At 36.6% G+C, this 27,590-nt stretch overlaps 1 protein-coding gene across 1 annotated transcript in view; it reads left to right on the forward strand.

Moving 5' to 3' along the window:
* The first annotated feature begins 286 nt into the window (after positions 1 to 286).
* LOC121319615 (stabilin-2-like) overlaps positions 287 to 27,590 on the forward strand; it is a 57,929-nt gene continuing 30,625 nt past the window's right edge. The window contains exons 1-26 of the mRNA XM_041257214.1: positions 287 to 463; positions 1,121 to 1,248; positions 2,743 to 2,858; positions 5,432 to 5,517; positions 5,704 to 5,773; positions 6,056 to 6,151; positions 6,743 to 6,865; positions 7,112 to 7,308; positions 7,765 to 7,898; positions 8,783 to 8,916; positions 9,525 to 9,607; positions 9,744 to 9,893; positions 19,607 to 19,750; positions 19,923 to 19,985; positions 20,235 to 20,351; positions 20,771 to 20,824; positions 21,414 to 21,494; positions 21,735 to 21,887; positions 22,898 to 22,957; positions 23,127 to 23,222; positions 23,319 to 23,405; positions 23,605 to 23,716; positions 24,018 to 24,198; positions 26,311 to 26,404; positions 26,575 to 26,733; positions 26,957 to 27,052. Coding sequence (XP_041113148.1) covers positions 374 to 463; positions 1,121 to 1,248; positions 2,743 to 2,858; positions 5,432 to 5,517; positions 5,704 to 5,773; positions 6,056 to 6,151; positions 6,743 to 6,865; positions 7,112 to 7,308; positions 7,765 to 7,898; positions 8,783 to 8,916; positions 9,525 to 9,607; positions 9,744 to 9,893; positions 19,607 to 19,750; positions 19,923 to 19,985; positions 20,235 to 20,351; positions 20,771 to 20,824; positions 21,414 to 21,494; positions 21,735 to 21,887; positions 22,898 to 22,957; positions 23,127 to 23,222; positions 23,319 to 23,405; positions 23,605 to 23,716; positions 24,018 to 24,198; positions 26,311 to 26,404; positions 26,575 to 26,733; positions 26,957 to 27,052 — 2,904 coding nt within the window. The 5' untranslated portion in view covers positions 287 to 373. The remainder of the gene's footprint in view (positions 464 to 1,120; positions 1,249 to 2,742; positions 2,859 to 5,431; positions 5,518 to 5,703; positions 5,774 to 6,055; positions 6,152 to 6,742; positions 6,866 to 7,111; positions 7,309 to 7,764; positions 7,899 to 8,782; positions 8,917 to 9,524; positions 9,608 to 9,743; positions 9,894 to 19,606; positions 19,751 to 19,922; positions 19,986 to 20,234; positions 20,352 to 20,770; positions 20,825 to 21,413; positions 21,495 to 21,734; positions 21,888 to 22,897; positions 22,958 to 23,126; positions 23,223 to 23,318; positions 23,406 to 23,604; positions 23,717 to 24,017; positions 24,199 to 26,310; positions 26,405 to 26,574; positions 26,734 to 26,956; positions 27,053 to 27,590) is intronic.

A 27,590-nucleotide genomic window follows, 5' to 3' on the forward strand; every position in this document is an offset into this window, starting at 1 on the left:
TTTTTTTCAAAAGCGAATAATTGATCAAGCCCATGATCAAGCAGAAAAAATATATCTTGAGATATGGGAGCATCTCGACAGTGCACTTTTACTATTGTGCAAGGAAATCCTGCCATTCTCTACGATCTAGGACCCGCTCAGGTTTGTTAAACAGAAAACAGGCACTTTCGGGTACTTTTCCTGTCCGTTGAGAGTTTTGACCGTTGAGGGTTGAAAACGCTTTGGTTCTTTGGCACAGGAAAACAAGCAGGCTGGGAGGGTGTTAAAAGCCAAGGGGAGGCACAGCTGATGTACTCACTATTAAGATCCACCCGATGAAGAGCCAGCTCAGCAGCAACACGCATCTCAGCAACCTGCAGAGCTTACCTCAACCATGGGCAAAAACAGCTTTCAAACTTATTTATTTTTATTATTTATGATATGGCATTGCAGCAATTCATTCTTATTCTCCTCCAGTCAAGGGGTAAGTTTCCACATTTTAAGAAAACTAATTATCTTTAAAGTAGAAGAAAAAAATGGGGCTTTAACAGTTTAATCAAAGGCAGTTCCCAGCAGATTAGTTAGCAATTAACAATTAGAGTTCCTCCTTATCCTGTTTATGTTGGAGCAAATAAACTATGTACCGGTACTGTACAAGCACTGCATGAAAATGGACAACAGTAGTGTTTTTAGAATATTTGCTAAATACGTTTCTTCATGGAGAAAACATACTTTAATCATGTAAAACTGGGTAGAAGAGTTGAATTGTTTCATATAACATTTTATAACATAAGCATTGTTTTTCCCTTGCATAAAAGTCTTACTGGTGAAAACAGATTGAAAATTAGATTAATTATCTTTTAAATATATTAAATTACAAAACTATTGCATGTAGTAAACCTAACCCTGCAAATGCCTGCCATTGTCGATTCATATTAAGTGAAATGCTTTGAGAAGGAAACACATTCATAATATACCAATATGCAGGTACTTCATTTTTTTGTAAACCTGTGATTGATGAAAACAAATTGGACTCTGAGGTGACCAGATAAAGTAATAGAGTACTTGTATGCTTCAAATGGCAAAGATGTACGGTGCTGGTAATATTGTATATGTAATGGTCTTTTTCTTCCACTAACAGAACAGATGTGACAAGAAAACTGTTATCAATGCCAAAACTGTATGCCAATCATGTACCATCTCTAAACAAGTGGACTGTCTTGCTGGTTACCTCAAGAAGACACATGGAATTGGGAACCGAGACTGTAGGTAAGGATTCCAACACCAGTTTGGGTAGGGAATGGAGTAGCAGACCCCTCTTGTAAAAGAGACACTTTCCCCCTGAAATGCTGGTGCTTAATTTTATGTTTTTGTTCTGGCACAAATAGATTAAAATAATCTATTATTATCAGTAGTACAAAGCAGGGATAGCACAGAGTACTGTAGCAGTAGTGTTGTGAAATCCCTCCATTGGCATTTATCCAGCCTGGGGGCATGGGAGATCTTCAGTCTTTATGCACAAACAGAATTTTCCTATAATTGTGTTTGTAAGGTTGCATCATACATAGGAGTAATAGATTAGCCTAAACAGTAAAGAGTAAGCAGCGGGTTTCAGAAAAATATAGCGTTATCTGTCTCTGTGTGTTGCTACAACTGTTTAAGTAATGTACCTGTCATTTTGCTTTTTATTGTTAACATCCTGACAACTTTTTACACTTATAACTTTAAGGTCTGTATCAAAGCTCTTTTAAAACTGTCCACTCTAGTGCTCTTGGGATGTGTAACGCTATATTTTTGGAACCATGCTATTTACTCTTTAATACTGACACCATTCAAATCAATTAAAAAAGCTGATCCCTCAGGTTCTATGTGTTATTACAGAAAGAAATACACCAAAGAAGATCTGTTGCACTGTTAAAGGTGTTAGTTGCCATAAAATAGTAGTTTTATAAGGATTTCAGTGATGGTGGCATTATGATAGGTCACTGTTAGGATCAGTGGAGTACACCCATACTGTTTTGTTTGAATTGTTTCGATGTTTAATTCTGTAAAAGTGTGTGATTTATGAAAGCTTTGTTGGATTTATTTGAAAATAATGTAAGTGCAAGATTTTAAAAAAAATGGGTTGTGATCTCAATGTACAATTTGACATTCAGGTCAACTCAATAAACCATCTAATTTGATATTGAATGAACAGCAAAAGGATTGGGAACACAATTTTTCGTTACAATGTGATTTTGTGAGGTTCTGCCTTTGCAAACCACGATTCTCCTAAGAAAACGGCATTCTCGTGACCGTAAGAGCATTCTATATATATTATAATATATATATATTATATATATATATATATATATATATATATATATATATATATATATATATATATATATAGATAGATATAGATAGATAGATAGATAGATAGATAGATAGATAGATAGATAGATAGATAGATAGATAGATAGATAGATAGATATATAGATATAGATATAGATATAGATATATATAATTAAATTGACATATACATTTCCACTGTTTGCAGTGTTCATGTGCTAAAAATTTAAATAAACCATTTTAAAAAAAATGTTAACCCAAATGGTGCCCTTTTTATATCTCAAAGTACAGAATGGAACAGAACCACCCCAAATAGTGAGCATGCAACTAAACTGTAATTGTTTTAATAATGTGTTTCAATGCATTATCACAATTCAATTTTTTTGTTCTAGGGTATTTATCATGTATGTTGGCCTATGTGTATGTTTCTAGGTATATACTGACAATGCAGAACTTCAGCCTTTCCCTCCCTGGGTGCAGTCATGTGTGTGCTAAGGAGTTCCTGCATCCGCATTGCTGTCCTGGATACTGGGGGCCAGACTGTATGGGTAAGTGTCCCTGGTGGTTTTACAGGAGGAAGGACCATGCAAAGAAGCATGGCAGGCATCACAGTATTTTCTTAGATTTAAGTTGCAAAGAGAAAATTATGAATGAGCTTTATTGGAACAAGTACAGTATGTGCAACCTGCAAGTGCGCTACAATTTTAAAAAGTGCAATACATTTGTATAAAGTGATGAGACTGCAGTTAGAATATATAGTACAATACTTTGATTGCAAATTTGATGAGATACAGCAAACTTTTTACTGCAGATTACAGATTGAAAATATTTCATTTGGTTTTTAGAAAAGACAACAACTTGGACAATAGCTGTGTCCCACAACTGTGGTATAATTGAGTTATACATTTTGTAAAAAGTGTAGTTTGATGGATTGCTGAGATTTTCAATGTTAGCTTTCACGAAAGACCTATATTGTTCTCTGTGTTATTATTTTAATAATGAACACTTTAAAAGGATGTATGTCCTACAATTCATAGTTTGAACACACTTCCTTCCTCAGCAGCAGAAAACAGTAGCCACGCTTCACCTCCAGATATGTGCTGACAGATTTGATGCATAGGGGTAACATCCACCTCTTCCTTAAAAGATAAACTTGTAGAACACCAATTGTGAAGAGATTATCTCTGTGAAAATGAAAGAGTAATTGAACAGGTTGTGTTTATTCTTTAAAATGTCTACAGTGATTAATGGAGTCAAGTGTTAAATGTGAAGGTTTAGAAGGACTGGGAACTGAAGCTTGATTGGGACAGTAAAGTGCATACTGTGTAAATAATTCTCCATACTGCACATACTCTACTGCCACCATGTTGTGCAAGGAATTCTGTTTTGACAGACTCTTCTTAATGTAAATCCATGTCTGAATTGTAGCCATTAAAAATAATTTGCAAAAGACAAAAATAGTAATTGCCATTATTTCAAAGTGGCATGCTATTTACCCTTGCAGAAAACCATGTATTACTAGAAATTGCAGCACAATCAAATTGGTGTACATGCTACACAGTGGTCCTGATAGGATAGCATAATGGTACTGCAATGCAAAATATTAAAATGGTGCCATAGTGGTACCACTGCCAAAAGGTCCATACCATTGACATGTGCTCAAAAGTTTAAATAAACTTGCACTGTCACTGTCCATCCTGTTGCTGCTCATTGGGTATAAACTTGTTAAATAAATCTGGCGCATTTCTCAAGCTCAAAGAAAGCTGATATGCAGTTCTTGGTTTTGTGTGCTTGCTCAGATAAAATCTGCTGACAGAATTCAGTGTTCTGGAGGAAGTTATCAGATGACCACCTAACAAATGCATCCAAGGCAGCATTGGAAGACAGGAAGATGGTATTTGGACACACTATAGTTTGTGAATGTGTTGCACCACTGATAAGAGGCAGTTGTCATGAGAAGAAAAAAACAACAAGAAAAGTGAAGAGAGTGACCACTTGATTTGAGATAGCTTGTTTCAGCAATTCTTATATTTCCCTTTGGTTATGGGTTTTTAAGTAAAAAGGAAAATGTGAAAGAAATTATATATATATATATATATATATGTGTGTGTGTGTGTGTGTGTGTGTGTGTGTGTGTGTGTGTGTGTGTGTGTGTGTGTGTGTGTGTGTGTGTAAAACTTAAGATGCGAGACCTGGACCCTTAATGCAAAAATGATTAAAAAATTACAAAAGTACTTATTAGAGGAGAAACCTCAAAATGGAGCGAAGTAACCGGTGGAGTACCACAGGGATCAGTATTAGGTCCTCTGCTATTCCTAATCTACATTAATGACTTAGATTCTGGTATAGTAAGCAAACTTGATACATTTGCAGACTTGATACATTACAAGCTTAAACAATTTAATCTATCCTGTCTTGAATAAAGAAGACTACGCACCGCTCTGATTCAAGCATTCAAAATTCTAAAAGGTATTGACATTGTCTTTGTTGACCTGAAAAATGAAACAAGAACCAGGGGTCACAAATGGAGATTAGATAAAGAGGCATTCAGAACAGAAAATAGGAGGCACTTTTTTACACAGAGAACTGTGGGAATCTGGATCCAACTCCCCAGTAATGTTGTTGAAGCTGACACCCTGGGATCCTTCAAGAAGCTGCTTGATGAGATTCTTGGATCAATAAGTTACTAACAACCAAACGCGCAAGACAGGCCAAATGGCCTCCTCTCATTTGTAAACTTTCTTATGTTCTTATGTTCTTGTGTGTGTGTGTGTTTGTGTGTGTGTGTGTGTTGTTGTTGTTTTTTTTCTTTCTTTTTTTTTATTTTTATCATTGCCTGAAATAGATCCGGGTACCCGAGTATTTTCCCAGCAGGTACCCAGTTCCGGATTTTCTACCCGTGCCGACCTCTATAAATCATGTGATTTTGGTGTCACCAGTTAGAAAAGAAATAACAATTATATCAAAAATACCGTAGTAAAACTTTCTTTATGCTTGACATCATCTTTCTTTTTTACCTAAGTACAAAAATAGTATGCTCTTTGTGGTTGAATTCGACCTGTAATATTTGTAGATGTACTATCATAAGAAAGCAGATCCTTTCTTGTATATTTGTACACAGAGTGCCCGGGTGGAGCTGCGACTCCCTGCAGTAACCGGGGGAATTGTTCTGAAGGTGTGGGAGGCAACGGTACATGCTCTTGTGCGGTGAGCCTTATTTAATTCATTAGTAACTATGAGGTGTTCAACACAACTCAATACAGTGTTTTTTTTTTTTTTTAAATTAAAGTAAGTTATTTCATGAAATTTAGCTGTTGGTCACAGGAAACTTTCAAAATTAGTCAGGACCTCAAACCTTTTGTCTTAATCTTCAATCTTTTTTCAACTCTGCAGGCAGGGTTTGGAGGTACTGCATGTGAAAGATGTGCTGAAGAGAATGTCTATGGGTCTAACTGCAATTCAGGTGAGGTATTAACACCAATTTAACAGGAATAAAGAAATGATTGTTGCTTCATAACTATAATTCCAAACATACATATTTGAATATCCTGTAAGAACTTTGTTATATTCAAGCAACACATATACTTGACTTATACCGTAAAAGAGATATTTTTAGCCTGGTTTAGTCATACCCTTTTGTTGAAAATTCAAGTCATAGTATAGCATAGCATTATAGTAATATAGTATATCCTGTGGAGTACACTGTTGATAAATCAAATATATATATTTGTGTTTTTTTCTCTAGTCTGTGAGTGTTTGCATGGACTGTGCAACAGCGGTTTCCTTGGTGATGGGAAATGCACCTGCTTTTCGGGATACAGGGGACCAAAATGTGATCAGCGTAAGCTTTGTCGCTGACATTTTTTTTTAAGTTCTTATAAAATTCATGAAATTTACTGATTTGAGGTACTCATGGTAGCAGCCACTCTGTAACAATAAAAAGTGGCATACCATGCCAGACTGAAGCTTAACCATAGAGATAAAGCGAAATATTATGCTGATCTAGAACAAAAAATTCTGCGATCAGTGGAAGGCCCTTGCCTGTCAGCTTACCATCATTTTCAGAATATATCCCAGTGTATAATTTGTATAGCTGAACAGGCTTCAGTTATTGTACATCCCTTATATAACACGCACCTCCAACTCTTGTATACATCCCAACCATAATGTACCACATAGAAGAGTCAGGTGATTATACTGCTCAACCTGATAAAACATGCAGAACTCTGTTAACAGGAGCAGGTTACATTCATAAAATGACCATACTGGATCAACATTAGGCTTAAAAGCCATCAATATATTTAAAGATTTAAGACTGCAATAATATTTTGATAACAAATGCTTTAATCAGAATCTGGTTTATAAGAATAAAACGCACAGCTGCAAAGGACCCACAACAATGCTAAAGTGTTTCTTTTTTTTTTCTCTTTAGCCATTCCTGAGTGTGCAGACCTGGAGTGTCCTGACAAGGCCCGATGTATTGAAGATGCAGTTAGCGGGAAGCTGGTGTGCAAATGCTTGCCTGACCATGAGAGAGATGGAAAAAACTGTAAACGTGAGTATTCTAGTCTAGAAGTATGATTTTGTCTAAGGCATAGCTAATCATCAGTTGACAATGAAAATTAATTTAAGTAACTATAGAACCAAAAATAAACATGTCATATTTGTTCTTATTTAAGTTTAATATGAAAGTAAAATCACACCTAGTTCTAAAATATTTCCTGCTCTGTTCATAAACATTTTATGGCTATTTTACCGGAAAATGTATTTCCTTTTTTTTTTAATCTTTTGTCTTTTTCAGCCATTAACCCATGCCTGAAACAGGTCTGTCACCGAAATGCCAACTGTTCCCATCTTGGTCCAAATCAACACCAGTGTACATGCCACGAGGGTTACCAAGGTGATGGGCAGGTCTGCATGCCAGTGGATCCATGCCAAATCAATTTTGGAAACTGCCCTCCAGACTCCTCAGTTTGCATATATGATGGCCCTGGAAAGGTTTGTTTCTGGCCACTGCTATGAACTCAAAAATATATTTTATGTTGCCTATGAATCTATTGGACATACTGTACTTACAGAATTGGGTGCCTCTTGGGTTTATTTACCAATAATTGTTTTGGTCTTTTAACGCAAGGTAATGATATGGTAATTATAACATCACATGACCCTAGGTATCCATTCATGTTTAGATTTCCTCAGATGTGACAAAAGGTAACCAGGTTACAAATTGCCTTCTAAAATGAAACATTTCATTGTCATGCTGACTCCACAGTTTTCTATTTAATTATATCATTTTTAATTAACTTGGCTTAAGTGACTAATTTGGATGTTGCCTCTCCATAACTCACTAGTACTAGTGGTAACTAAACATTTGATTAAAAAACATGCAAAATATTATAATAATAGTTCTACAGAGTTCAAATGTTGATATATATGTGCATTTTTTCCATCCAGTCTCACTGTCAATGCAAAGAGGGATTTGTGAATCTGGTTCCAGGAATTGGATGCAGTCTTATTGACGTTTGCAAGACAAACAACCCCTGCAGTAAAAATGCAAACTGCTCAACCATTGCTCCAGGAATGACTGAGTAAGTCACCTTCAGACCATCCTCAGTGAATGGGAGATTTAGTTGGTTACATATTGTGTTTTTTTCTAACACTAATATAGTATATATAATATATATATATATATATATATATATATATATATATATATATATATATATATATAACTTGACAGTACTTGCACACTTAAGTTGTATCTTCTTTCATTGGCTGTCTTCATCAATAAAATCCTTATTGTCACAAACATATTCTTCTGGGGTTTTTGTGTGTCCAGGGATTTTTTTACACTGTCACAATTTGCAATTTTGTTTTAAATCCTCCCGATCTAACTGTAATATATCTTTAAATTCCACAAACAACTGCAATTACTGTAGTAATTGTAATCTCGTTTTAAATCTTGCTTTAAATCTTGGAATCTCCAATAGAAATGTAGGAATTTGCTGCCACTCAGTAGTTGGGGGAGGGTTTAAAGTATTCTGATCGAATCAATAATAGATAAAAGTCAGGAAGGAGGAACATTGCCCAGCTGCACTGGGAAAGGTGGTTTGTTTTTGTTTTTATAACAGTTTTTTTTTTTTTTTTTTTTTGTAAAAAGAAAAGGAATGAAGTCAACATGAATTGAGTAACCATTTCCAGTGTTTTTCCAGAGTTTATTATCAGTTAAAACTGAAAATCAGAAGCCCTATGTATGATGAATATCCATCTCATAAAATATAAAGAAACAGGCAAATCATAATTACTTCAAAATTTGGGAGGATATTTTATTTGGGTTCATACTATATAGTCATTTTAAACATCCAAAGTGTTTCTTAAACAATATATTGTTAGATATAAAAACAGATCATTCTCTAGTTCAGTTGTTTTATCCACCTTTATAAATAAATCCCTTTTGCTCTTTTATTTACAGATGTACATGCAATAAGGGGTATGTGGGCAATGGTAAAACTTGCTATGGAAGCATCATTGAGAGACTAAGAGAGCTGAACACAGAACCAGGAGGAAAATGGACAGGGGAGCTGTCCAGTGCAATCACATTATTTGGTATGTCCATTGCAGCTTTATCTAAGGCTGTAGAAATTCAGACTTAAGTATGAACTCAAAATGGGAAGTATTAGTTCATCAAATTACACATATTAAATCATAACCTTTATTTTTATTATAACTCTAATGTACCTGTATTAGATATTTCAATGCAGTGTAATACCAACCTAAACTTTGAGAATTTGGATCCATATACTATACAAAATTAATTCAGATCAAGCATTACTTCCATTAATATTTTGTAGTAATAATATATATATATATATATATAATATATATATCTATATATAATATATATATATATATATATATAAGTCTCCCGCAAGTGGCATTGGTGTGTATACTGAGAGAATCCTATTTTCTCCAGATGTGCAGATGTTGTTTTTGTGCAGAGGACAGACCGTATGATGGTTTTGCATCTATACATCTCTTCCATTAGTACCTGACCCTAAAATCTCAGAAGCAGTGGGATTTTGCACCATGTAGCTATACTCTTGCCATTACTACCTTCTTATGGTTAACTTTTCTTTTTCTGTTTTTTTTTTGGTTGAATGTTGTGGGCCTTCCTGTTGTAGGTGTTCTACTAAACGGTTGCCACTTTTTTTCAGATTCTTCCTTATCCTGGCCATTAAAATCACTTGGACCTTTCACCATATTCATCCCCATAAACAAGGGATTCAAGGGAACCTCAGTAAGTTGCAGGGGGATATATTCAATACATAAAATTAAACACATCTGTATTGTGAATGTGGGTATGTTAAAATTGTCATATATGTCTATACAGTGACAATCAATTCTTAGAACCTGTCTGCCTTTGTTTTCTGCAGATGAAGTCTCTGATGGACAATCAGTTAAATGCTCGGTACCTCTCAAAGCTGCATGTGATTGCTGGAGAGATGAATATAGAGACGCTAAAGAAGAGTGATATCTATTACACTCTGACTGGGAAGTCTGGGGAATCAGTCTTCAGCACTGAGGTAAGAACATTAAGAGTTACTGTAACTTATCTTACCCTTACAAGTCTTCAGTTTGAGCATTCAAGTTTTAAATCAAATATTAAGTTTAAAAAAAATGTATCTATAGCTGGCAGTATTTACAATATAATTTTACATTTCCATAAAGCCCGAGTACATTACAATGGAACGATAGATATGAAATCTGATAAAAGCTATTGAATTCCCTAATATTCTGAGAAATATAATTCCATAGATGAATCCTAATGACTGCATAGTCACTGAAAACCGCGTTCGGGACCATGGTATATTATTACCCGGGCGTCTGATTTTCGGCGGGTGACATTTTGGTTCCAAAAAAAGGTTAATTCCACTCCCACCTTACAAAAAAACAAAAAAAGTAGAATTATCTTATATAAATTCTTCTTAAGCTCACGAGTGATATATATATATATATATATATATATATATATATATATATATATATATATATATATCAATAAATATAATCAAGAATTAATATTTAGTAGAAATCAGGTTTTATTCAGAAAGAAATAAACAAATACTTAAGCACAAAGTCATGATGTTGTCGTCAACAGTTTAAATCCCCAACATATGTATATTTCCACACATTGGGGCATGCAAACTTTTGATGACGTCCATCTCTCTCCCCCTTCTCTCTCTTTCTCTCTCACACACACACTGTATATGGAGGCATTTTTCTATTCCAGTCGAGTTTTATTTTGTAGTGGAGTTGCAGGCATAATTGCACACAGAGCATAGGGGAAAACTAAAGAACTTTACTCCATGCTGTTTTACAAAAAGAACCGATCGACTGTTACATCTAAATGCTCTTGGCTTAAACACACACTCATAAAACTGGGAAGAAAAAAAAGCAAAAACCTTAAAGCTGTATTGCTGTCATTTTGAAAAATCAAAAAAATAAATAAAAAAAAAAAAATATATATGTTATATATATATTGCTTGCATAAGTATTCAACCACCACACATTAATATTTGGTAGAGTCACCTTTCGCTGTAATAACAGCTATAAGTCTTTTGGGGTAAGTATGTACCAGCTTTGCACACAGTGTCGGAGTGATTTTGGCCCATTCTTCTTGGCAGATTTGCTCCAGGTTGTTCAGGTTGGTTGGACGACGCTTGTGGATCGCAATTTTCAAATAGTGCCACAGATTCTCAATGGGATTGAGATCAGGACTTTGACTGGGCCATTGTAGGACATTCACCTTTTTGTTCTTGAGCCACTCCAATGTTGCTTTGGCCTTATGCTTGGGATCATTGTCCTGCTGAAAGGTGAATTTCCTCCCAAGCTTCAGTTTTTTAGCGGACTGAAGCAGATTCTCTTGCAGTATTTTCCTGTATTTTGCTCCATCCATTCTTCCTTCAATTGTAACAAGATGCCCAGTCCCTGCTGATGAGAAGCATCCCCATAGCATGATGCTGCCACCACCATACTTCAGTGTAAGGATGGTATGTCTTGAGGCATGGGCAGTGTTAGGTTTGCGCCACACATAGCGCTTTGAGTTTTGGCCAAAAAGCTCTATCTTGGTCTCATCTGACCACAAAACCTTTTCCCACATCGCAGCTGGGTCACTCTCATGCTTTCTGGTAAACTCCAGACGTGCTTTCAGATGGTACTTTTTGAGTAACGGCTTCTTTCTTGCCACCCTCCCATACAGGCCAGTGTTATGCAGAGCTCTTGATATGGTTGACTGGTGCACCATTACTCCACTCCCAGCCACCGAACTTTGTAGCTCCTTCAAAGTGATTGTTGGCCTCTCTGTGGCTTCTCTCACAGGTCTCCTTCTTGTTTGAGCACTGAGTTTTGAGGGTCGGCCTTTTCTTGGCAGTGCCTGGGTGGTGTGATGCAGCTTCCACATCTTGATTATTGATCCAACTGTGCTCACTGGGACATCCAAACACTTGGATATTATTTTGTACCCTTTCCCTAATCTATGCATTTGTATTACTTTATCTCTAACTTCTGTAGAATGCTCTTTGGTCTTAATTTTCCTTCAGATTCATAGCCTTACCAATGATCCTTCAACAGTGGCGTTTTTATCCAGAAAATGTGACAGCAACTTTAATGGTTCACAGGTGGAGGCCAATGGTAAGGTAATTGTGTCCTCGTTAGGGCAATTTCTTTCATCAGTGCAAACTGGGAGCTTCCACAGCACAGGGGTTAAATACTTATGCAAGCAAGATATTTCAGTTTTTTATTTTTCTTAATATTTCCCAACATAAAACCAATGTCACCTTACAATAATTGATTCTGAGTTTCAGTGTTTAAAAATAAAATATCAAACAGAACAAAATTTCAATGTACATTTTGTAATTCAGTAATATGAGAATTGGTCAGGGGTCTGAATACTTTTGCAAGGTACTGTAATATATATAACATTAAGATGCAACAATTTTTCTAATAGGTAAATCAGCTTACCGTCCTCGGTGCCAGTTCTGCTCTGTTGCATTTGAATCACAGACAACTGTGCATGTGTTTATTCATATACAGTATGTGCCTAGTCGGGGAGTTTTCGGGATTAACCCAAATGCAGAAAAAAGCAGCAGAAATCGAGTTAAATTGGGTAAAACCAGAAAATCAGACATCCTAACTATAACATACATACACTCCAGCATATGTTATTCTGAAAGCTGCTTCAAAATATAGAATACAAAACCCACACTATGTAATATAAAACACAGCCTTCCAGTTATAAAAGAGGCAAGAGCAGTGTTTATTATTAAGTATGTTTCAGCATGCTAAGAACTTGATTCCATCAAGTCTCTTCAAAGTACAGCAAGTCGATGTACAGAAGTTATTAACCAAAAAAGGCAGTTAACCTTTAATAAAACTTTTTTTTTTTTTACAACACTCCTAATAATATATTTTATTTATATAGCAACTTACATTTTGTTAAGCACCTTGAGATGCGAGCATATAAAAACAAAGGTAAAATGAAATACAAAAGACGCAAACAAAGTCCAAAACTAATTTGTGGCAGAGCAGAGCTCTGCCCTATATAAATTGGCAGGGATGGGGTTAAATTCCTCTACCTGCCTGGGTTTATTGTGTTCAGGTGGCTGGGGTTGATTAGAGTAATTAACGATCAATCAGCACCCAGCCACCTGACATTAAAGGAGGCATCAGCTTCCCATTAGAGAGAGGAGGGAGCTGAGGAAGCAAGCAGATGGTTGTGCTTGCTTTTTTTTTTTTTTTTCAAAAAAATAATACTTTTATTATAAATAAACACAAAATAAAAGGGCACAAGGGCCAAAACAAAGATATTCAAACACACATAACAAAACTTACAAAATAAAGGTTTCCAGGCTGGGTGATGCCTTCACTGAACCAGAAGATTCACAAAAACACAAAACAGCAAACCAAAAAAAAAAAAAAAAAAATAGCAAGCTCAGCCATCCACTTGCTTCCTCAACTCCCTCCTCTCCCTAATGGGAAGCTGAGGCCTCCTTTTATGTCAGGTGGCTGGGTGCTGATTGATCGTTAATTACTCCAATCAACTCCAGCCACCTGAACACAATAAACCCAGGCAGGTAGGGGAATTTAACCCCATCCCTGCCAATCTATATAGGGCAGAGCTCTCCTCTGCCACATAACTACAAAATGAAGCAGTACAATTTTTAAGTGTGAGAAAATATCTTCTGTTCTGGCTTCACCTTCTTCTTCTCTAAATCACAAAGCTGCCCTGCCACCTTACTATAAGAAAATCCAGACACATATTGATGTACATTAAGATATGTATATAGACTTGCCTAAATTAGCATGTTTCCAAAGTGCCTCTGATTTTAGCTACACTAGGACCTTAGTTTGCACATATCATCCGAAAGACTGGGCACGAACAGGAAAGCAAGTGTCTCAGTCGGGATTTGAACAGGAAATCATCTGGGTGCAAGTCCTTTTCTTTATCCACTGGACCGCACAGCCTCATCTTTTATTGCTAGAAATAAAAATTAAAAAAAAGAGAGAAATGCAATATGGCCAATATATCCACACACAGGCGGAGGGGGGGCACAAACCCGGGACCTTCCGCGCTAAAGGTCTGGTCACACCGGAGGTGGCGCGCATGCTACCTCCTTGCATGTCCCCTCCTTGGATGTTGCTCTGCAGTCGCCGCAAACCACTGTTCACACCGAACAATGCAGGGGAAAGTCAGTGGGCGGTCTGTTGTTACATTACGTTGCATGTACAAACAACAAACAGTAAATGCCAGCAGGAAAGGAAAACTGTTTTTATACAGAAGACACAAAGCTAATATATATATATATATATATATATATATTATATATATATATATATATCTATAATATATATATATATATATATGGTTAATGACCATCAAACGACCGACTTTGCGACGGCTGAAAGTTTAAAATATTTTATCTCCTGCGAGCCACTCTGCGGTGCCGCTTGGGGGCCGCTTCCCTCTGCCACTGCGCGTGACCGCCTTCATTGACAATAATTGCTTTTGCCGCGCGGCACTACCGCAACGCGTCTGGTGTAAATGGCCCTTAAAGCATAGCACCGATACTGCTGTAAAAGAGCCGGAGGCTTTGCAAGGAGCGTATATCGGGCTTATGCCTTCGTGTATGATTACATCACCTACCAGCCCTACTGCTGCCTTCCCCCGTGCACGCTACAATATAATAATAAATTATTCATTATTGAAATTGTTTAAAATAACAGTTGTCTGATAAGATAAATAAACACATAATATAAATTCACAACACTGAAATGAATCTATATAGCCTCGGCGGCACGGCACAACAGGCATATGAAAAATACAATGTCCTTTACTTTTTTAAACAGCGCCCTACTGACTCGGATTCTTATAGTTACACAATCAATGCAATAAAATAACCGCCAATTTGTTACTGCTTGCCGCCAAAATATGACCGTTCTCACTGGATGCTTGTGTGCTCAGCTGATCCAATCATCAAATGAAATCAATGCTTTTTTGCAACCCTGTTTTGACTGCGTGGTATTTGCTATTCAACCTCAAAATCTATGTAACGTGGCAAACCAACAGAGAAAATTAAAGAGTCTTTTGTTCTTTACCAGAATTTTTACATGAGCATCAGCATTTATGATACAAAAAACAACCGAGGACACGACCTCTGTGTCCTCATAGCTAGTTATGGCCATGATCCTATTGATCAAAAATCTTAATCTAGACACCCTAATTAGTCTCCAGGACTAGGCTGTATTTATATTGTGCACTGTATTGAGACAACCAACAGAGCTACCCCCTCTACATTCCCCGCAGTGGCCCCATGGATAGCAGCCCTTTCTCAAGACCCCATTCTGAGGAAGGAAGCAGAGGAAACTTGCTGTACTCTGCTGTGGGGCCAGACTCCTTCCTGTGTGCAATTGTTTTAAAAAAGAAAAAGAAAACAGATGAATAGTTTTGGTTTGTTAACAATGGCAATATACCTTCTTACCAGCCTAGCTGATCAACCCTCATGATTTACACTTCTATCAAAAATAACATATACACCATGTCTCAGTGGTAAACTATTTAACTATATATATATATATATATATATATATATATATATATATATATATATATATATACACACACACACACACACACACACACACACACACATTTTTACACAGTGTGTGCCTTGGAAAGTATTCAGAGTATTCATAAGTAGTCCATAGATCTACTCGCATAGTATCATTTGACTTTTCGGACCCTGGTACCATTATAATTATCCCGCAGACTCTGAGCCCACGGTAAAACATTTTTAATCCCAATTAGGTAAAAAAAAACAAAAAAATTTTTTCAATCTTAATAAATTACTTCTTAATGAAGACTTAATATATATATATATATATATAATATTATAGATATAATTATCTATATATATATATATAAATATATATATTATAATATTTATCAAGAAAGAATTAATATTTAGTAGAAATCAGGTTTTATTTAGAAAGAAATAAACAAATACTTAAGCACAAAGTCATGATGTTGTCGTCAACAGTTTAAATCCCCAACATATGTATATTTCCACATATTGGGGTATGCAAACTTTTGATGACATCCATCTCTCTCCCCCTTCTCTCTCTTTCTCTCTCACACACACACTGTATATGGAGGCATTTTTCTATTCCAGTCAAGTTTTATTTTGTAGTGGAGTTGCAGGCATAATTGCACACAGAACATAGGGGAAAACTAAAGAACTTTACTCCATGCTGTTTTACAAAGAGAACCGATCGACTGTTACATCTAAATGCTCTTGGCTTAAACACACACTCATAAAACTGGGAAGAAAAAAAAGCAAAAACCTTAAAGCTGTATTGCTGTCATTTTGAAAAATCAAAAAAATAAATACAAAAAAAAAAAAATATATATATATATATATATATATATATATATATATATATATATATATATATTATACACACACACACACACACACACACACACACACACACACACACACACACACACACAGTGCCTTGCAAAAGTATTCAGACCCCTGACCAATTCTGTCATATTACTGAATTACAAATGGTACATTGAAATTTCGTTCTGTTCGATATTTTATTTTAAAACACTTAAACTCAAAATCAATTATTGTAAGGTGACATTGGTTTTATGTTGGGAAATATTTTTAAGAAAAATAAAAAACTGAAATATCTTGCTTGCATAAGTATTCAACCCCCACACATTAATATTTGGTAGAGCCACCTTTCGCTGCAATAACAGCTTTAAGTCTTTTGGGGTAAGTATGTACCAGCTTTGCACACAGTGTCGGAGTGATTTTGGCCCATTCTTCTTGGCAGATTTGCTCCAGGTTGTTCAGGTTGGTTGGACGACGCTTGTGGACCGCAATTTTCAAATAGTGCCACAGATTCTCAATGGGATTGAGATCAGGACTTTGACTGGGCCACTGTAGGACATTCACCTTTTTGTTCTTGAGCCACTCCAATGTTGCTTTGGCCTTGTGCTTGGGATCATTGTCCTGCTGAAAGGTGAATTTCCTCCCAAGCTTCAGTTTTTTAGCGGACTGAAGCAGATTCTCTTGCAGTATTTTCCTGTATTTTGCTCCATCCATTCTTCCTTCAATTGTAACAAGATGCCCAGTCCCTGCTGATGAGAAGCATCCCCATAGCATGATGCTGCCACCACCATACTTCACTGTAGGGATGGTGTGTCTTGAGGCATGGGCAGTGTTAGGTTTGCGCCACACATAGCGCTTTGAGTTTTGGCCAAAAAGCTCTATCTTGGTCTCATCTGACCACAAAACCTTTTCCCACATCGCAGCTGGGTCACTCTCATGCTTTCTGGTAAACTCCAGACGTGCTTTCAGATGGTACTTTTTGAGTAACGGCTTCTTTCTTGCCACCCTCCCATACAGGCCAGTGTTATGCAGAGCTCTTGATATGGTTGACTGGTGCACCATTACTCCACTCCCAGCCATTGAACTCTGTAGCTCCTTCAAAGAGATTGTTGGCCTCTCTGTGGCTTCTCTCACAAGTCACCTTCATGTTTGAGCGCTGAGTTTTGAGGGACGGCCTTTTCTTGGCAGTGCCTGGGTGGTGTGATGCAGCTTCCACTTCCTGATTATTGATCCAACTGTGCTCACTGGGATATCCAAACACTTGGATATTATTTTGTACCCTTTCCCTAATCTATGCATTTGTATTACTTTATCTCTAACTTCTGTAGAATGCTCTTTGGTCTTAATTTTCCTTCAGATTCACAGCCTTACCAATGATCCTTCAACAGTGGGGTTTTTATCCAGAAAATGTGACAGCAACTTTAATGGTTCACAGGTGGAGGCCAATGGTAAGGTAATTGTGTCCTCGTTAGGGCAATTTCTTTCATCAGTGCAAACTGGGAGCTTCCACAGCACAGGGGTTGAATACTTATGCAAGCAAGATATTTCAGTTTTTTATTTTTCTTAAAAATATTTCCCAACATAAAACCAATGTCACCTTACAATAATTGATTTTGAGTTTAAGTGTTTTAAAATAAAATATCAAACAGAACGAAATTTCAATGTACCATTTGTAATTCAGTAATATGAGAGAATTGGTCAGGGGTCTGAATACTTTTGCAAGGCACTGTATATATATATATATATATATATATATATATATATATATATATATATATATATATACACACACACACACCGACCCCTCGTTATATCGCCCCTCACTATACTCCAGATTCGGATATATCGCGGTCCTGGAGTTGGCTCCTCATTTTTACTAAGTACTAATTATTAGCTGCAATATACATAGGCACTTAGAAATACTGTTCGTTTTATTTCGTACTACACATCACAAACAACAATATACAAAACTATTGAAAACAAAGCATTAATATTGTACTGTTGTCATATATACACGTACTGCACAATAACACAAAGCAAATTTAAATATCTACTTCCTCAAGCGGTTTTTATTTTAGCCAACGAGGTGCTCACGTGTGGCAGCAATGCACTAGCCAAAGCCACGAGGCTGTGACATCAGCTCCCTAGCAACAAGCCTCCTATGTTGTTATTGGGAATGGATTATTTCAATTCAGCAGGTTTGTGCATTTGCCAAAGGAGAGGAAGACTCATGAAATTAATTGGCGACTGAAGTTGATGAGAAGCAGTTACCCTCTGCTGTACGAGTTAAAATGATGTGCAGCTTTTTATACAAAAAATGAGAAAAAAGCAGGTTGCGCAGAGGATTTATACTGGAACGTGACGCCCCCGATAAAATGAGGGTGCGGTTGTACAGTATTTGTTATTAACCTGTTTTGGACCCGACACCCGCGATCTGTCCATTGTGTGTGTGTGTGTAGCTGCTATTATTATTATTATTATTATTATTATTATTTATTATTATTATTATTATTATTATTATTAATTTACTCTCAGTTAAGTCCTGAGAGTCACTTTCATGCTGTCAATTATTAGCAATTAATTACGCTCAAGCTCCTTCTCATCTCCTTCCTCAGTTTCAATGGCAGTGACAGAGATCCGTCGTTTAACCCAGTGTATATATATATATATATATATATATATATATATATATATATATATATATATATATATATATATATATATATATATATATATATACATACACATACATACATACATACATACATACAGACAGACAGACAGACACACACACAGTGTTCACCCATTGCAACGCGCTTCGTTGTTGTGTGCAATCGGTTATAACACGGTAGGCTCCTGGCACCCATTTGCTTCATAATGCCGTTACAGTACTCCTTTTGTACTCGTTACAAGGCGGAACACATGTAGCACAGTCTTATAATTATGGTTCTCCACGTTTTGGAATTCAGACTTGGCTTCCTGTATTTTTACATTTTTCCAGATTAATGTGCAGAATTCCAAGGGCTTGAGTATCACAGTGTTTTGAACATTAAACAATAAAAAGATTGAGTCCTTGTTTAGTCATACAGTAAGTTTTCATGGTTAACATTTCTGATTAATAATTAAGTTGCCTGGATAATCTTGTGACCGGGCCTTTGGTTTTTCTTTTAAGGACTAGCAGGTAAAAATCAGGATTCATGGGAGAAAGAAGAAAGGGAATATTTTGCAAGGGGATATTGTTGCATCCAAGGGCTGATTCACATTGTCAGCAAGCTCATGGACAAGTAATTAAGTTGCCTGGATAATCTTGTGACCTGGCCTTTGGTTTTTCTTTTAAGGACCAGCAGGTAAAAATCAGGATTCACGGGAGCAAGAAGAAAGGGAATATTTTGCAAGGGGATATTGTTGCATCCAACGGGCTGATTCACATTGTCAGCAAGCTCATGGACAATGTGGAACCCACTGTGGAGAGTGAAAAGGAGGTAAGCCAGCAAGCTAAATTATTTATTTTCAATTGACCTTGTTTCCTTTTAGGAATAAAACTTGTACAAATGTTGCTGATGGCTTTGAGATTTAAAAAATACATTCATTTATCGAAAGGTGGCATAAACTTGCATATAGCAACAATGTTTATTTAATCTATTTCTTTTCAAGGAGAATCTAATGACAATACTTGCAGACAATGGGAAATTTAACAGATTCAGATCACTATTAGAGGTAAGCTTTTCAGAAGTGTTATTACAGTAATTAACAGTAATAAAATAATGTATATTGTGACTTTATTATATAGACATCTCGTGTTTAAACACATATGTATTATTCAGTATAAAGTATATGGGAACACATCTAAATGTGTTAGATATATTTGTTAAAAAAAACAATAAAAAAAAACCCACCCAAGCATTATAGAAACTACCTAGGAATACAAACTATTGCGTTCTAGTTGCACTCTTCCATTTCTTGTAGAAAATCGGTGTTGCTCCCCTTCTGGAGCAGCCTGGTCCTTACACTATATTTGCACCAACTAATGGAGCTTTGGAAACCATGGAGGAGGGAACTCTAGATTACCTGCTATCATCAGAGGTATCAATGACATCTCTACTCTGTTCCTATCTAAACAGTATGCAGTATGGCTCAGCTTTGCTATAGCATGCCTCATTATTCTTCTACCTAGGTTATAACACGGCTGCTCCTTTGGATCCTGTTTCTTTCCTGTAATGTAAAATACACATTATTCTGAACTTGATTAAAGCTACTAACTGTCCTGTCCCTTATTAATCTAATAAACAACAGCACAAACACATTTTGAAAAGTGCTAGCATGTTGCTTAGCTGCTGTGTAAACATCATATCTGTATTATTGAATGCTTTTGTATTATTATTATTATTATTATTATTATTATTATTATTATTATTATTATACATGTTCACTAATTTAACATGGTAAGATTTGTATTTGTCTGTGTAATTTGTAATATGAATGGGTTTCTTTTTTTGTCCTAGGGTTTTAATAAACTTGTGGAACTAATAAGAAATCACATTGTTCCATCTGTTGAGGTACCTTTTATTAGTATTATATTTTTTCAATTAAATCCCTTTAACAAAATCAAATATATGTATTGTTGCATTCAACAAAAACTTTAAAAGAAACTTAAGAAAATTATTTTGACATGGCCTATTGAAATGATGCCCTCAATTCATGCTTTTTCCACTTTATTCCTTATCTTAGTTCAAGGATGTATGAATTCACTTTCTTAACAAGTGTACTCTACTGGGGAGTACTGAGATCTTGTTTCAGGAGTAGGTTTAACATGGTTGCACTAAACCACGTGAAGTAAAGTAGGGATTACCCCAATTTTTGTACTTTATTGTTTCATTAGAAGCGATTGACAAAGACCACCCTTGTTGAAATGCAGGTCTTATTAGTTTTCTTTTAAGTACTACAGACGTGCATGTCTCTGTAAACTGTGTCTTAGCTCATCACCTTTATGTCGATGTGACTTATTATCATTATTCTAATAATAAAATAAACTGTTACTACAGAACAGGAGGCCTTTTAATTGAACCAAGCCTGGATCCTTTAAATTGTGCTTTTCCTTTATTTGTTTTTTCTCACAATTATAATCATTTTCATTCCCACTTTCAGTTGGAAGTTGTCAGCATTGTATCATCTCCCAGATTGACCACAATGGCCAACCAAGTTTTAACATTCAACATCACTAACAATGTAAGCAGATAATTACGTTTATTAAGGACTAATGAGATGCTGTACTGTACCTAAGTCGATGTATGCATTCTGACTTTTTATTATTATATAACATGTATCATTTACAATAAGAAAATATCTGTACGGTTACCCTAATATATGTGTCTAGTGCACAGTGATTGTATCCAAGGTGTAAATACCTGTACAGCTCCTAGTGTCACCATGTTAGATGTAAATCCCCTCTTTGTGATTTCTAAACAGGGACAGATTTTAGTGAATGGAGAGGTAGTCCTTGAGGCTGACATTCAAGCTAGAAATGGACGTCTTTACTCCTTGAATGGAGTTTTGATTCCTCCCTCCATCGTCCCGGTTTTACCACACAGGTGTGATGTAACTGAGTCTCAGGTTAAAATGGTAAGTTGAGAATCCAAGTGATTCATTCTGCATCTCTAATAGAAGTGGTCAAACTTGCTCCCAATAAATTACAAATCAGTTTTGTGTTTCACATTATCCACAATGATGGTTGGAATTTGTGAGTTGCAGTCTCATTTATAGATGCTTAGTACATTGTAGTAACATTTAGCAAAACCACATCAAAGAATAGCCAAGAATGGTAAAAACATGGTAAAGCAAAGGGAAGGAATGAATAACATAGTATAATAGTAGATTTACCAAAATAAACATATATCATCCTCTCACTGTGAATACGAGTTTTATATAGATTTAGAGTAGATTGCACATACATGGCATGCATGGTCTGCACAACTGTGTTTAAATACCTGTCACTTGTCTTGTATTTAATTGGTATTTGGTCAGGACAATCTTGCATTAAATAACCACCTTTACTATAATATAAAATCTGATGGATTTCCAAAAACATTGAACCCAAGCAATGGTTGAAGTAAAAATAGTTGAAGCTTAGCCTCATCCATCGGAGTATCAAGGTGCTGCCTGCTAAAAAAACAAAAACAAAACAATAATAATAAATCTATGCGATGTGTTCATCCTGGTGAACATTAAGCAGAGGAACACCCCTCAGGACGAGGCTGGAAGTGAGGTGGTGGTGTTGGTTGGGGGAGGGGGGTGGTGGTAATTCGAAAGCATAGCATGTCTGAGTTTGTGAAATAGGTTTATATACCTTATAGCCAGGATGATGGGAACTTGCCTGTAATTGGCTTGTAGTTGACCAATGAAATGTACTGGGCACTTGTGTTAACGATACTATAGAAAACCTCACAAGCTTTATATTCTTAATACTTGCTGGGCTTGAGTGGCATCCAGAATACAATTTACATAACTTACTGCCTTGAACAAATCATTGAGCATCTTTGAACTTCAATCTCAACAATTCCAAAACCAAATTTGATCTTAGTGTTTCTCATACCCCTGAATGTGCCTGAATGTTCTGGGATTTTATTTTACAGGGTACCTGTGTCAGTTGTTCAAGGGTCATTCAAACTCCCTGTACTTCTGGGGTGGCTACAGTAAGTGCCTTGTTCTGTTTTGTTTGCATAATTTTTCAATAGTTACTGGTAAACTGAGACATACCAGCAGGGTAAACATTAGTGGTTCAATACTAGGGAGGAAAAACAATAATAATGATAATATTGTTTTGAGGCTGCAGTCTCCTAATTGGGATCTTCTGTGTTGCAGAACACATTCAAGAGAGGCTGTGTTTTCACTTCAACTTTAGTAGGATTGCGCATCCCAACCTTGGGGTGTGCTCAGTATTGCAATGAAACCACAACAGTAAGTACATCGGCAGAAGAGGCCATTTCCATGACCAATTGTACAGTGGACACAGTATTTTGAAGTTTGAATATCTGTACTCTTTATTTTATTCAGGTGCCTCTTTGCTGCAAAGGTTTCTATGGGCCTGCCTGTAGCCCCTGCCCTGGAGGCTTTGTAAACCCCTGCTCCGGGCATGGCCAGGTAATGCAATGGGCACACACTGCTCATGATAATCTGTATCCATTCTGCTCATATCTTTGTGGAATACGTTTTGTAAAGGCCTGGTTCTGATAGTGAAAGTTACAGTTTAGGCCCAGCTAATCTGCTCGATCTGCTACTATCTTCATTCAACTGTAATGGCGTACACATGAGAAAAACTTTTTGCATATGTTTCCTGCAGTGCATGGATGGAATCAGTGGGAATGGGACTTGTATATGTGAAGAAAACTTCAGGGGATCCCGATGTCAGTTGTGTTCCAGCCATGAGAAATACGGACCTAACTGTGATAAAAGTAAGCCTGGCGTTTTAATGGCACCTGTACCACTCTATTTTAAATACTTACTCTGTTGAGATAACATCTTATTTCCAGCAGGTTTTTTACAGCTGATTTTAACTACAGTAAGGTGAAATGGGTTAATCCCCATGTGGCCAAAGCCACTCAGATTATTAGAGTACCCCTTACCATCTTAAAGTTAAATTATCATTTTTTAAATGAGGTTGATTTATGCCAATTTTAAAAAGGCTTTGTAAAAAGATGTCCAATGTTGAAGTTGCAGCTGACTGAGTCATCGTGTCTGTTTTCTATGCTGCAGAATGTCCTTGTATTCATGGAGAATGTGACAATCGCCGGGAGAGCAGTGGTGCTTGTAAAGAAGGCACGTGCCAGTCTGAATACACTGGTAAATTCTGTGAGAGGCACACAAGTCCATGTGGTCCTCGAGTCCAGTTTTGCCATGCACATGCCACCTGTGACTACACCAGTGGAACAGTCAGGTAGGACTTCAAGCGTTAAGCTTCTTAGTACAGTGGCTTTCAAAAGTATTCACCCTCTTGGACTTTTCCACATTTGATTGTGTTACAATATGGAATCAACATGGGTTTTTGTCACTGATCAACACAAAAAAGTCCATAATGTCAAAGTGAAAAATAAAATCTAAAATTGTTCTAAATTAATTACAAATACAAAACAGAAAATAATTGATTGCATTAGTATTCACCTCTTGAGTCAATATTTGGTAGAGGCACCTTTGGCAGCAATTACAGCCATGAGTCTGTTTGGATAAGTCTCTACTAGCTTTACACATCTGGACACTGCAATTTTTGCCCATTCTTCTTTGCAAAATTGCTCTAGCTCTGTCCAATTGGAAGGAGACCTTTGGTGAACAGCAATTTTCAACTCTTTCCACATTCTCAATTGGATTGAGGTCCAGGCTTTGACTGGACCACTCCAGGACATTGACCTTTTAGTTTTTAAGCCACTCCAGTGTGGCTTTGGCTGTATGTTTGGGGTCATTGTCCTGCTGGAAGATGAGTCTTCTCCCAAGTCCCAGTTCTCTTGCAGACTTCAGCAGGTTTTCCTCCAGGTTTTCCTACTTTGCTGCATCCATTTTGCCCTCTGTCTTCACAAGCTTTCCAGGCCCTGACGCAGAGAAGCATCCCCATAGCATGATGCTGCCACCACCGTGCTTCACATGTTCTCAGGATGATGTGCGGTGTTAGGCTTGCGCCAAACAACGCTTAGTGTTGAGGCCAAAAAGCTCTATTTTGGTCTCATCAGACCATATAATCTTCTTCCACTTGGTCTAAGATTCTCCCACATTCTGGCAAACTCTAGCCAAGATTTGATGCAAGTTTTTTTCAACAATGGCTTTCTTTTTGCCACTCTCCCATAAAGGCCAGTTTTGTGAAGGACCCGGGCTATTGTTGCCATATGCACAGTGTCTCCCAGCTCAGCCGTGGAAGACTGTAACTCCTTTAGAGTTGCCATAGGCCTCTTGGTGGCCTCCCTGACTAGTGCCCTTCTCGCCCAGATACTCAGTTTTTGAGGACGGCCTGTTCTAGACAGATTCACAGTTGTGCCATATTCTCTCCCTTTCTTAATAATGGACTTTACTGTGCTCCAGGGGATATTCAATGCCTTGGAAATTTTCTTATACCTTACTCCTGATTGGTGCTTTTGAAAAACCTTATTCCTGATTTGCTTTGAATGTTCCTTCGTCTTCATGTTGTAGTTTTTGTTAGGAAATGTACTAACCAACTGTGGGACCTCCCAGAGACAGGTGTATTTACCCTAGAATCATGTGAAACACCTTATTTGCACACAGGTGGACTCCAGTCAATGAATTTATGTGACTTCTAAAGACAATTGGTTGCACCAGAGCTTATTTAGGTGTGTCATAGCAAAGGGGGTGAATACTTATGCAATCAATTATTTTCTGTTTTATATTTGTAATTAATTTAGAACAATTTGTAGATTTTATTTTTCACTTTGACATTATGGACTGTTTTTGTGTTGATCAGTGGCAAAAACTCCTAATGAAATCCATTTTGATTCCATGTTGTAACACAATAAAATGTGGAAAGGTCCAAGGGGAGTGAATACTTTTGAGAGCCACTGTACATGATGCCAACTTGATGGAGCTTCATTATTTAGTACATGATTCTAGCTTCAGGGAGTTTCTGTTTGCTTTGTAGGTTGAATTTGTGCCTTAAGATCCAAGTTCTAGTCAAGTTTTAGAAATTGCCTGTTGATACCCTGTCTCTAACATCTTATCTTGTATGTCTACAATTTCCTCATTGCCTTTGACTTTGTTGGAAATTCACAAAGCCATTTATAGTAGTCAACAGCACCATTTTTTTCTCAATAGAAAGAACACCCACTAAGTTATTATTAAACCTGAAATAAACAGCTTAGAACTTAATCGAGTGTCTCCTATGTTTCCTTAAGTTAATTTCTAGTTTAGTAACATTAACAGCTGTTTATCTTTTCAGAAGAAAAAAAAAATGATGCTATTTTTTAGGCATGGCAACTCCAGTTTAAAGAATTACAATTGTATGTACTTTACTCTAGCACTGCAGAGTAACTGCTCACTAATTTATTCACAGCTGTGTCTGTAAACAAGGCTATCAGGGAGATGGAATGACCTGTGAAGAGATAGATCCCTGCTCCAACCCTGAACGAGGGGGCTGCAGTGTCAGTGTATGTATTCTGTAGTATATCATTAAAATATAAAGTACAGTTTGTTTTTTTCACTGGATGCATGTGTTTGGTTTATTATGCATACTGGTCAGTAGGGATGCATAAGTAGCTACTGGAATTTTAAAAACCATCATGTGTTGTTTCCTAACCCTCCTGCTGAATGTTTTTAGGCGAAGTGCATTAAAACCGGTCCCGGGACCCACATCTGCCAGTGCTTGGTGGGGTGGAGGGCTGACGGAGATGAGTGTCAGGAGATCAATAACTGCATGGAGCCAGACAGGGGCGGCTGCCATGAGAACAGCAACTGTATTTATATTGGACCTGGACAGGTAATGGAGCAAGAATATCACCCTACTTTTGCTATTTTACCTGTCTCCCAACATTTAATGTCTGGTACAGAATATAAAAAAGGGTGTTTTTAACAAGGTATCTTTTTGCAGAAGGATTTTAGATATGCAACAGCTAAGAATGTTTTATAAAGTAAAACTATTATTATTATTATTATTATTATTATTATTATTATATTATTATTATTATTATTTTAATCAACAGAGTGACTGTGAGTGTAAGACTGGTTACCGTGGAAATGGGATAGAATGTGAACCAGTAAATCCATGTGTTGAAGAAAATGGGGGATGCCATTACATGGTGAGTTTCCTTTAAGTTTTAGTGTTATTTCAGCTTCTGCACTCCACTTCAGTTTTCTAATGCAAATGTTTTCCTCTGTTGCATCACTATTTAATCAGCTAGTAAAACATTAATTTTCTTCAGAGGTTATGGCCAGTGTTGTTCTCGTGTCCTAAAGTTATATGTACTGTATTTGCTCAGACATACTGTATATGAAACATACTATAGTGTGCCACAATATTGAAATGGCGTAGCTGATATGCAGTGCCAGTACTGTTTTCTTTACAAAGTACGTTACTGTCTTAACACACCACTTCATACGCCACAATTCATGTGCAAAAATGGATATATAAATACAGCTTACTGCTGCACTATTCATGCATAATACTGAATAAACATTCTGCGACTTAACAACAACATACCCTCCCTTGCTGTACCTTATTCATTGGCTGATATAGTTAGTTTTTTTATTGGTCTCATATTTTATATATCCAAAATGACTCTCAGTATTACTATATATCTATGTTTCTGCGATAAAACAGTTTGAAATATTGTGGTG

This window comes from Polyodon spathula, chromosome 8 (genome assembly GCF_017654505.1).
Source record: "Polyodon spathula isolate WHYD16114869_AA chromosome 8, ASM1765450v1, whole genome shotgun sequence".
NCBI classification, from domain to species: Eukaryota; Metazoa; Chordata; class Actinopteri; order Acipenseriformes; family Polyodontidae; genus Polyodon; species Polyodon spathula.